The sequence below is a fragment of the Pygoscelis adeliae genome, unplaced genomic scaffold, assembly GCF_000699105.1.
Source record: "Pygoscelis adeliae isolate BGI_AS28 unplaced genomic scaffold, ASM69910v1 Scaffold286, whole genome shotgun sequence".
In the NCBI taxonomy this organism is placed as follows: Eukaryota; Metazoa; Chordata; class Aves; order Sphenisciformes; family Spheniscidae; genus Pygoscelis; species Pygoscelis adeliae.
The window spans coordinates 9,025,326-9,036,986 of NW_008825076.1; the positions used below are offsets into that span (position 1 = coordinate 9,025,326).

At 45.9% G+C, this 11,661-nt stretch overlaps 1 protein-coding gene across 1 annotated transcript in view; it reads left to right on the top strand.

The window, feature by feature from the left end:
* Nucleotides 1-11,661, top strand: part of COL20A1 (collagen, type XX, alpha 1) — a 55,566-nt gene that overhangs the window by 31,281 nt on the left and 12,624 nt on the right. The window contains exons 22-31 of the mRNA XM_009326892.1: nucleotides 856-994; nucleotides 2,738-2,880; nucleotides 3,262-3,371; nucleotides 4,146-4,304; nucleotides 6,343-6,420; nucleotides 7,047-7,133; nucleotides 9,621-9,674; nucleotides 10,658-10,753; nucleotides 11,252-11,305; nucleotides 11,658-11,661. The exon at nucleotides 11,658-11,661 is cut by the window's right edge and continues 65 nt beyond it. Of these exons, the coding sequence (XP_009325167.1) occupies nucleotides 856-994; nucleotides 2,738-2,880; nucleotides 3,262-3,371; nucleotides 4,146-4,304; nucleotides 6,343-6,420; nucleotides 7,047-7,133; nucleotides 9,621-9,674; nucleotides 10,658-10,753; nucleotides 11,252-11,305; nucleotides 11,658-11,661 (924 nt within the window). The remainder of the gene's footprint in view (nucleotides 1-855; nucleotides 995-2,737; nucleotides 2,881-3,261; nucleotides 3,372-4,145; nucleotides 4,305-6,342; nucleotides 6,421-7,046; nucleotides 7,134-9,620; nucleotides 9,675-10,657; nucleotides 10,754-11,251; nucleotides 11,306-11,657) is intronic.

Here is an 11,661-nt window from a genome sequence, read left to right on the forward strand (position 1 = left end):
CCCCCCAGGCAAAACAATGACTCAAGCCAAGAAACTGCAGAAGATTGTAAACGGTGAAGGGGTGAGGGAATCCAGACTGAAAGGACCGTGTTGTAATGAAGTTGTAGGCTTTCCATTTGCTAAAGAACGAGCTATCTCCTTCATCCCAGCCTGCTGCAGACTCAGATAAACTAAAAAAAGAATCCCAATTGCAAGATCTTGTCTTACTGAACAGAAAACTGAAATGAGAAAAAGACTCGGAGCTTTAATGTTGAGCTGGGAGAGCAAAATGAAGCTGCACGAGCCAAGGAGGCAATGTCAGGGGAGAATGTGTAGACCACATAAGGCAGGTCACCCCTGGGTGTCTTGTGAAAATAGAAATGGAAATGTTCATATTTTGAAGTTCTTTCTTAATTTTTCTGACTCTTACATGTACGGCATTTCAGAGCAGAAATAATTCTCTCTCTGCTAGCAATTACTGGATGGATTCCATGTCTTTTGAAGATAATATTTTTGCATCTAGTTGAAAAGGAGAAATTGTTGGAGTAACTTCTTTCTCGTTCATTATTCATTCTGGAGATTTGAAAACACAATTGTGAAAGTCTCCATCTTTAGTCTACTCTTCTCCAAGAGGAGGAGATTACAGCAAATCTGTACAGAGGGTACAGACACAAACCGTTTCCCTTGGCTCCCACTTGTGGAGCACACTCCAGGTTTCTAGAGAGTTTGCACAGCCTAGCTGATGTCCATGTTGCTATGGCATTTTCTCCTATTGCCTTCTCCGTGCTAGCTAGAGGCTAATTCTACCCGCTCTTCACTCACGCTTCTTTTGCACTCTTTTCTAACCACTTATTTTCCTGTTTTCCTTTGTTCCAGGGTTTGACATGATGGAAGCTTTTGGCTTAGTAGAGAAGGAATACGCCTCCCTTAAAGGCGTAGCTATGGAGCCATTTGTATTCAGCGGTTCCCGTACCTTCACCCTGTTCAAAGACACTCAGCTCACCCAGAGGACCAGGTGGGAGCAGAGGATGACCAGTGTCATCCTCATCATCGGTCTCGTGCATACCCATTAGCTATGCTCACAGCAAAGGAAGATCACTGATTTGTGGATGAATGATGCAGCCCTACTGGCAACTTCAAAAAGAAATGATAAAGATGATGAGCTAAATCAAACCATAGGTAGACTGAAAAGAATGCCAGAGTATTTTTCCTTGATATATTAGGAAATTAACCTCTGACTTTCCTCAAGATGAGTATGGAATACATCATGCAGAAGTTAAGGGGACACAATTCATTATATTCATTATATCTTTTGTGCAGCCAAACATGTTCATAGTGAGGTTTTTCCATTTTACAAAATCACTTTTTCCAGCAGTGTTAGTTGCTGTGATGGACATAAGGATCATGTCGTATGGACACTGCACCATTCTTTAGGCATTCTGTCCACAGCCATGTACACTTCGGTGATGGCGGTTTGAGGTCACATTTTCATCTTCAATCCCTTCTCCCAACATCTCTGCTTTGGAGACAGATCTTTGCTTTAGAAAATATTTGTCTCATAGCTGCTCTCTGCAGCTTAGTCTGTACTGATGAGAGGGAATAACCACTGACTCTGGGTTGTGACTTGACCCTGTTTCGTTGCGTACAAAGCTTCACCGCAGGCTCCCACCGCTTCACCTGCCAGGGCCAGGCAGCTCCCATGACCTCACTCATTTTTTACGATTATAAATCAGGAATGATTTATAATCCAGTACTACTTTGTTTAAAGCCTAATTACTGAGGCACTGGCTCAGTTTAATCTTAGTTAAAGAAGCAAAGCTTCTTAGAGTAAACAGAGTGGGGGAGATTCAGAGAACTCTTTGGTCTAAATACTCGGAAAATGATGGGCAAATTCTTTCGTTCAGCTGGTACATATGCCTTTCCAAGGACATTACTACTTCAGAAACAGAGAGAGAAATAAGAATCTGGCATTATTTATGAATCAGCCCTGAAAAGATGCTTGATGATTTGCGTATATGCCCATGCAAATGCATCCTGTTTCAGATTACAGATGTATTTCAGGCATAACCAATTTGACCTTCCTCGTTGCCCTGTATCCTCTCGCTGCTGCTGCTCCTGCCCAGTGTGCTCTGACGGGTTTGGCAGCGGCTGCAGAGGGAGCTGGGTCGTGCCAGCAGCTGCTGACGGTCATCGCTGCATGGTCATGAGTTCCAGCACTGAGCCTAAATTTTGCAGCTGGGACGTGGGGACCTGGAGGGGCATTTCTGTGGGCTCTGTGCTTATCCCTGAAGGGCGCTGATTCTGATTTCTGCCAAGGCCTAAAGATTTGCCCCATGATACATGGCGACAATTCCTCCTTCTTGAAGAGGAGACTTGGGGGAGTGTTTTGGAGCCTGGCAGGGATGTTCTGTAAGCTACTGCTGGGCTCTATTTTGAAAAGCATTAAGGCTGCACTCGCTGTGTCTTGGCATTCCCTGAGGCGGCTCTGGCAGTGATGGACTGACACTGACTGTTCCCCCCTGGATCTCCCCCCTGGCACGAGGGGAAGGCCCTTGAGGGCTCATCAGTCAGCACAGGCTTCAACAGCCTGAGAGGTGCACAAAATAGGAGCCAAGCTCTCTCCCGGTGTATCGTGTTCAGCTCCCTTGGGTGAAGCTTTTCCAGGCCACCCTGCCCAAGAAACACGATGGATGAGTCCCGTCTGTAGGATGTTGCCTGCTTGAAGCCACTGATGCTTGCTCGGCTTGTCTCGTTCCAGCGACATCCACCTCTTTGCAATCCCACCCGAGCACACCATCAGCATCCTCCTGCGCCTCCTGCCCGAAACCCCCAAGGAACCCTTCGCTGTGTGGCAAGTAACAGACGAGGACTTCCAGCCCCTTCTTGGTGTTAACCTTGACCGTAAGGTTTCTTGTTGAATATGTTAAATTCAGGTATTTGCATACATTTCTGTGAGCAGCAGAACTCAGTTTGGTATTCACTTGGAAAGTTTTAATGTTCTTGTTATACAGCGGCAGTTTTTGGGAAACGTTGTTGCTGCCAACCTTGCATTTTAAATGCTTCCTAGTGCAATTAAAAGACGTATTTTCATTTTTATTCTACTTGTAATATATTCTTTATTTCTACATATTCTTTTTCTTTTCCACTGTTTAGAAGCATTTCATCATAACATAGGAAGTCTTTCACCATATTTAAGCCTATTTATTTACTATTGTCCAGTATGTGGGTGAAATCAATTTCTCTTTTAATTCTAAGCTGTTATTTGTCCTATTTTCCCTGTAGCCAGTAAGAAATCCTTGACCTATTTCAATCATGACTACAAGGCTGATTTACAGGAAGTCTCCTTTGACCAGCAGGAAGTGAAGAAGATATTCTATGGGAGCTTTCATAAGGTCCTTATCAAGAGAGGGAGAAATGTGGCTCACGATCTCACTCCAGTCTGAGAGTATTATGCCATCAATGTGTAGTGTTCAAAGTGAGGAGTGATTATACAAATGCTTTGCATCCAGATTGCTAGGGAACTGGCAAACCTATTTGATATGCTGAAGTTTGTGATCGTAAAGAATTAAGGTTAATCCCGTGTTCAAAGTATGATTTCCACATATTGATTGCTTCCCTTTCCCCCCAGAAACTCCAAAACTGAGGGGGTTTTTGTTGAAGTCTTAAGAACCAGGAAAAACTGAAAAATCAAACTTTTTTTTAGAATTTGGGATTTTAGTGACCATTTAGTGCTGGAAGGAAGAAAAAAAAAAATCTAGCCTTGTGAGAAAGCCACCTTATCACTCATAATAGGGGTTTTGTTGGCCGTCTATGTCCTCAGAGCAAAGGTATTCCACCCAAATGAGCAATGAGCACTGTCTATCGGTATCTGTAGGCAGTTTCATTATTCGGCTAGTTCTGAAAACTGAATTATTTAATACTACAACGCCAGAAAGGCTTCTCCCAAGGAAAGGCGAGGGGAACATCAGGGAAAAGTGCACTGTTGCACAGCAGACGCAGCATATACTGAAACTTATTCCTGAGCCCCCTTGATCCATTTGGTCATTAAAAACACACCACTAGTAACAGCAGCAGTCTGGGAATTGGGCAGAAGGCATAACTGTCTTTAAAAGACTCTCCCATCTCTTCGCGGAGCTCCAACCAGCCTCTTTCCACCTGCCGCCCAGGTGCACGTGGCCGTGAGCCACTTCAAGATCAAACTCTATCTGGACTGTAAGAAAATAGCAGAGAAACCTATCAACACCGTCGGCAGCATCTCCACGGCTGGCTTCATCATGCTGGGAAAAGTGACAAGGACCAGAGGACCAAGGAGTGGGTCTGCATCGGTGAGTCCCCAGTGGCGTGTGCTGTTGGAGAGCGGGGAGGCTTAAATTTGGAGCTGGGCAGATGGAGAGGAGTGCCATCTCGCATCATTCTCGCTCTGAATGCCTCCAAATGCTGCTGTGACGCACAACCGTGTCCTGATCCCACTGATCCCTGTGATTTTAATGAGCTTTCCTAGTGCGGTGTTTCTCCCCCTCGCCTCCTACCTCTGTCTGAGGTCTGTGATCAGAGGCAGCAGCATGAGTGTGTCCTGGAGGTGCTTTCAGCTGGCTGCATCGTCTGAGGACCAAGGAAGCACAGATCCTGCACTAAGAGGCTGAAGCAGACAGGAAGGTTTGGGAATTGCTTCTGCAAGGGAAGGTTGTGCGCATCAGCCCCCACCGAGTGATCCTGGGAAATGCCGGTGACTGAAGGCAAAGGGGCTGGATGCGCCTCAGTCTCCAGCGTTTTTGGGCTTGCCTGTCTGCATGCAAACGATAGGAAAATAATCTTCAGTATAGAGGGTCTTTGTCAGCTGCTACTTGAAAACAAACAAACAACCCAAACACTCGGTGCCAGCCTGCGGGTATGTCCTTACTGCAATCGCACAGCACTGCGGAGGGCCCGCTCCCTACAAGAGGAAAGAATAAGGGGAAGTGTGGACTCGGTGTCATGCCGTGTGACAGCCCAGTGCATGGTCCTAAGGGCAAAACGCCCGTGTATGCCATCACTTCGCGGTCTGTTGCCATACTTACTCCACAAAACAGGAGTGTTAAATATGTGCAGAATAAGGGGCAAGTTCATCACTCACAATGCGCTAGTGAGACTGTAGAAAATCATTCATGACTTATGTGAAGATTTTACTCCTTGGCTCTGCTTTTAGATCTAGGAGTCCAGGGGAAAACAACACATCAGTTGATTTACAACTCCCTTGCCTCAAAGCAGCACAGTAAAAAAAGTTTGTCCCATATGCCTCACCAACTGCAAAGAGAGAAGCAGAGGTCTGGGATATACAAGGGAAAAAGTGGACATTGGAATTGCCTGTAAGAGATGGGGTCAGCTGTATAACAAACCAGGGGACAGTGGTTTGTTAAAAAAATCAGTATTTACTTGTTTCCTAAATAAATCCTGTAGTAATTTCATCACAAACCTGTGGCCAACAAGGCAGGAATCTGTGCTTTCCTTGTCCCTCCCAAATTCTCCCTGCTAGCAGCTTAGCTAGACGGATCCTGCTAAGTAATGAGCAGCTTCGTGCTGTCCCTACTTCCATTGCCTTTCAAGCCCAGTAAAGCTTCATGTCTTCCACAGCTCTGCTGCCCTTGAGAAGACAGAGTGTCTCATTAGTGGTTATTGTAGCACCTTATTTAATTTAAGATATCTTTAAATGCCGCTTGATCTGCGGGGCTCATCTATATCTGTATGCTGCATGTCACAGTCCCTGGGCTGTACAGCTTGCTCATTGTTAAATGCATGGAGCGGAAGAAAAAAAAGATGAGAAATGGTGTCAAGGAAAGAAAAAAAAAAAAATCTCTGCCTCATTATTTTGCTTTGGCTTTGTGTAGCGTGTGCTCCTTTGTTACTCAGAACAGGAAGATGTGTCAGTTGTGAAGGATGTGGTGAGAGAGACAGGTTGGGGTTTCTTGGGAGGTGATCACATCTGTCCTGGGAAATGCTGCTGCCGTGTTTATTCTTAGCTCCATGCCCCAAAGGGGAGCAAAGTAAAGTTTGCCTTCACGTTTTGGTGATGCTGAAGCCCAATTACTTGAGAGCCTGCCTGCTGTTGCAGGTCTGTCAGTAAATCGGACACTTGGCTTTTGCTGGTGTGAAGCTGCTTGTTGACTTGCTTAGCAAGACACCGAGACCTGAGGGCTCGTAAAACACTCAATAGCCAGGGGTACTTTTCATGTTGTGGCTTTTTTGGGCACAATTATAGTTGGGACCATATGGAGGAGTCCTGTCAAATCATCACCGAAGATTATTTTTAGCACTTGAATGTCATGAGACTGGGTGATGGACCGTGTGTGCCAATGCTACTTTCTTGTCAAACTCTTTTTCCCGCAGTTCCAGCTGCAGTCTTTGCAGATTGTGTGCAGCAGCGTAGGGGCAGAAGACGACAGATGCTGTGATCTCCCTGCACTGGTAAGACAAGAGGGACCGCTCTGCTAATTGACATGAAGCTGGGGATGATGGAACAAGTCCATGGCACTGAAGTGACACCACAAATGATTTTGATAGACTCAAGAGGGAAACCTTTTTTTTTCCCCCCCTCTTCTCTTGGGAATAACATCTGTGTGTTTCTTGGTAAAGTGAAAAAAACCTGTGTTTCACAAGCAAAGAAAACTGCAAATCCTGGTGCAAGGTATATCCCTCCTGTCATAGACTCATCTGTGACAGCAGCCCTGACAGTCCTACAGCTTTGCTGCCACCTCAGCCCTGAGTCACAATGTCCCCCTGCTCTTCCTTTCAAGTTTTCTTCTCAACACAGAAAGTTGCTTTGTGGGGTGTATAAATACTTAGCAAGGAGAAAATTCTCTTGCAGTATGTGTTATGCAAATTTCAGGCAGGGCTGGTTCATATTTTTTTGTCTAAACTTGTTATTTGGCAGAAAAATAAAGCACTCAGTTGTTCACAAAAATCTCTCAGTGGAGTAGAGAAAATTTCTGCTTTTCTCCCACTGAATTTTGAAACACTGAAAATGTTACCTGTGATCCATCCCGCTCTTGCTACACAGCTGCTCATGCCCCTTTGGCTTGCTTTCATTTCAGAGGGACGAGGAGACCTGCCCTACCTTAGCTCCTGCCTGCTCTTGTACTTCTGGCCGCCCGGGCTTGCCAGGACCTCCAGGGCCCCCTGTAAGTTCACCCTTCCACATGTTCCTTGAAAGCAAATATATTGCATGCACTGGTGTTGCTTCGTGTTGTTTGGGCATGCCAAGCATGAGGATAACATTCCTGGGGCCCCACGAGGTCTTAGAATCATAGAATCATTTAGGTTGGAAAAGACCCTTAAGATCATTGAGTCCAACCGTTAACCTGGCACTGCCAAGTCCACCACTAAACCATGTCCCTGCGTACCATGTCTACACGTCTTTTAAATATCTCCAGGGATGGTGACTCAACCACTTCCCTGGGCAGCCTGTTCCAATGCTTGACAACCCTTTTGGTGAAGAAAGTTTTCCTAATATCCAATCTAAACCTCCCCTGATGCAACTTGAGGCAGTTTCCTCTCATCCTATCTCAGGGAGCTTTGATGTCCTCCTCGTGCCAGGGCAAGGCTGAGAGGTGTCCTTGAGGTTTCAGATGCTGATGAAATGGGGAGACGGGGAGGTGGCAGTGCAACAGCTGCGGCTGGGAACAGGCTGAGCAGTTCCTGGTGCCACGTTAATCTTCTTAGGAGAGGAGGACAGGTCACCCTTGCTACCTGCAGAGATTTTGTGGTTCAGAGGCTCTGAAACTCTTTGTAAATGAAAAAAAAAAAAACCCAACAAAAAAACAACCACAAAACCTCCCTATCTGGTTTCTGTGTTAAGTGGGAACCTTATAAGAGTCTGTGTGGGACAGGAGAAAGGGGAGCTGCAATTCTGTCTGTCCCCAAAGCTCTCTCTTTACAGTGAAAGTGACCTGCAAGAAAACCCTGAAGGAAATGGGGGAGAAGCAATATTTGTACTTAAGTATGTAACATGCTCAGAGATAAAGGTCTGTCCTGGTTTCGGCTGGGATAGAGTTAATTTTCTCCCTAGTAGCTGGTACAGTGCTGGGTTTTGGATTTAGTATGAGAACAATGTTGATAACACACGGATGGTTTAGTTGTTGCTGAGCAGTGCTTACACTAGTCAAGGCCTTTTCAACTTCTTATGCCCTGCCAGCGAGAAGCTGGGAGGGGGCACAGCCAGGACAGCTGACCCCAACTGGCCAAAGGGCTATTCAATACCATATGATGTCATTTTCATGTCTCTGAAACCAGGACAAGGGTAAATGTAATATTTTGCCCTATCCATTATGGACGCAGGAGAGTCACCACGGGCTTAAATTGCAGGAGGAAATATTCCAGTTAAACACTAGGAAGCAGCTATCAAAAAGTTTGCATTTTGGAAATTTGAGCAAAAACATTTTATTTGCACAAGGCAGCTGAAACCTGACAACCTGTCCAGAGCACCCCATTTCAACCACTCCGGGTGCTTTTCTCCTGGAAAATAACCATTAAAAAAACATTGGCCTCCTTGCTCAAGTGAATAGGTTTCAGATCACCCTTTGCATTACTATGGTTTAACTGTGAATTCAGTTCCATGCTTTGCAAGGAACAGTGCCTTGTTGCAAAGTAATTCCGTGCTCATTCTGGTGGAAGTTTAATTACACAGCACACTCCACTATCACAGCTTGCTTCAATATCCTAAGTGCATAATTACCAGCTTGCATTGCCCTGTGGTTTAAACATCTCCTCAGTACAACTCTTTAAAGAGCAAGACTCTTTTAAGCATTAGAGAAAATATGGTTTTGACACGTAACCTTATCCTCATACCACTAAACCCTTGGCAATTTGCTGCCGTTACAAGAGCACTTGTTGCTATTTTTAAAACTCCAGTTAGCAAAACTATGTCCCACCTTGGATTTATCACTGTCCTTAATGTGTGTTTTTGACCAGGTCCAGGTGACTTCTGAAATGAGCTTCTGAAAGCACCTTTCCCATAGCTTCCCAGCCTGTACTTCTTAATCCAAATCCATTGTTTTTTTAGAGTCAAGAATAGAAACTTTCAGATTAAGATGTCAAAAGTTCACATGATATTGGCTCATGCCAGAAGATTGGTTTCTGCTCTCCGTCCAGCAGTTATGCAGATGCAGAGCTAAGCCAGCTCCCCAGAGCTGGTTGCTGGCCCTGATCTCAGCGTGTGTCTGTTCTCTCGGGATGATATTATAAAAACCAACATAGTCCCAAATGGTTGTAGACATGAGCACCTCTTCTTTTTCTTCTCAAGTGTGTTCCCGTTCCCATGTTCATATGCGACCCCTTCTCCATTCATTGTCTCAGCATGGATTTGCTGGGGGAGTTGGAGGGAGGAGGTTGAACAGGTTAAAAGTTCACCTCTCCCTGCTGATGGCGAGTGCAGCGTACCCACTGCCTGTCACGGAGGGGCTGTACTGTCCTCTCTTCTCCCCTTTTCCACATTTGCTGGATGACTTGATTCATTTTCTTCTTGTCTTCGTTTGCTGCGAGCTCTCTGGGGCAGGAAACATCCTTCACTGTGCACAGCAAAGCTCACCAACTTCTGTCCCCTAGGCTCCTGGTTACACTGCAATAAAGATTATGATATTTATAACGGCAGCTTTGTGTCCTACTGGCAGGGCATCCCTGGGAGGAGAGGACCGCAGGGGGAGCAGGGGGAGCCAGGACCCAAGGTGAGTCCTGATACTCAGCACTGCCCCTGGCTTTGTTTGCTTCAGGCTGTGTCGGAGATATGATGCAGGAGTGCAGACTCCTCAGTGCAGCTGGATGTGTTCATTCCTGGTCTGAGCTGGACTCCTTAAGCTGGGGACTGTCTCACTGCACCAAGCAGAGCCCAAACAGAGCCTTAAGGACTGACGCACTGAGGAGGATGGGATCACTTATTATTAATTAAATGCTCAGTTGGGCTTTGGAAATTGAGATGATGAGCCTGATTGCGCTGAATTAATGCAACGTATGTGGTCAGCAATGTTCTCTGAAAGCAGCCTTGCTGGAAAATGGTCAGTCTTTGTGCTGTGCTTGTTCTGGCTGCCAAGCCTCCAAACCAGACAGATTGGTACTGCTCTGGGGCAGAGCAGCGTGAGGAGCGAAGCAGAGCAAGAACCACACAAAGCCTTCAGGAGCAGCCCTGAGGTGAGCATAAGGAATGGCTGGGTCTGAATCCCCAAACCCTGGGGGCTGGAGCAAGCCCTGGTGCAAGTGTTCACTGCTCCACTGATCAACACAGGGCAGAGCCAGACCAGGCCATTGGTCCCCTTCTGTGGGATAACATCTGGGAAAGCAGCATGGTTACAGGGGAAAGATTTTGGGGAAGGAATGAGAATGGATGCAGATCTCAGCCATGGGTTAAGGAACAATTCCCTTTGCTTTCTGGCCACCTTGAATAATAGGAATGACCTGCTGCTTGGAAAGGCGAATCGTGCTTTGCAAAGCACCATCTGCAGCTTTGCTGTCTTCTCCCATGAAAGATGCACCAAAACCTTGGACCTAAAAGGCAAAGGCAGCCGAGGTTACTAGGGATCCCCTTACTGTCCTGACCTCATCTTGAATCCTGTAGACGATTTGTGCTGACCCAGGTCGTGCAGTGCAACCCATGTGGAGAGCAGGCACTAATTGCTTTCTTTCCTTATATTTGCTTTCATGTCTTTGGCTTTAGGGTGAACCTGGCCCACCTGGACAAGTAGGGCCAGAGGGTCCTAGTGGCCAACAAGGCTCTCCAGGTTCCCAAGGAATCACAGTTCAGGGTCCTGTGGTATGTGATTTCTTCCACTGCCTTATTTTATCACTTGCTTTTTGCAGTTAGAACATGTCTCAGAAATGGGTGTCTCAATAAAGCCCCCAAAACGTGATCTATGTATTTACGTCATCCTTACTAACAGCTGGACAGCTGCACGAGAGAGATGATGATCACTTTTTTCATGCTGATGAGGCCCTGCGCTTAGTCATTCTGGCAAAAGACTGCTTTTGTCCAGACTCTCCCTAATGTGCCTTTAATGAAAACAGCCCAGTGGAATATTCAGGCATTTTTCTTTGCAATGATCATCATTGCTTGGCAAGGGGCAGAAGTGGAGGCTGCTGCGTGTGTGTCTGGGATGGCAGCAATCTCCATACACATGTTGTGGCTGTAAAGTACCCCGTAGCACCACAGAGAGCAGGAGCAACCTGGGATGTGGATGTGGAGCAGCAGGATGCTGTTTGCCTTAAAGGATGCTGCAGCATGCCTAACTATGTGCTTCTGTTTTAATCCAAGGGACCACCAGGAATTAAAGGAGAGAAAGGAGACACTGGAAGTCCTGGCATGCAGGTAATGGCAGACACCATTCCTTCTAATTTTCTCAAAGATTTGCCCGTTTTTCCCAGTAACTACTTTAAGCAAGATTGAAAAGCCACAGAGTTGTTACTGTTGTCTGCTTGGAAACTGTCTTTCGTTTTGGAGTGTCATCACTTTCCCAAGGGAAACTGAGTCAGTTGGTGCAAGAAAGATAAACCTATCTGGAAGCTAGATATAATGGAATTAAAGGTGGGATAACAGTGATTGCTCTGTTTAATGAATAACTCTGTTTCTTCTTCCATCTCTTTCTTATGTCCCCTGTTACAAGATGAATTAGGGCAATGATAATCAGATGCCGACTTTACCCAGCAATTCTGATTTACAGGGCA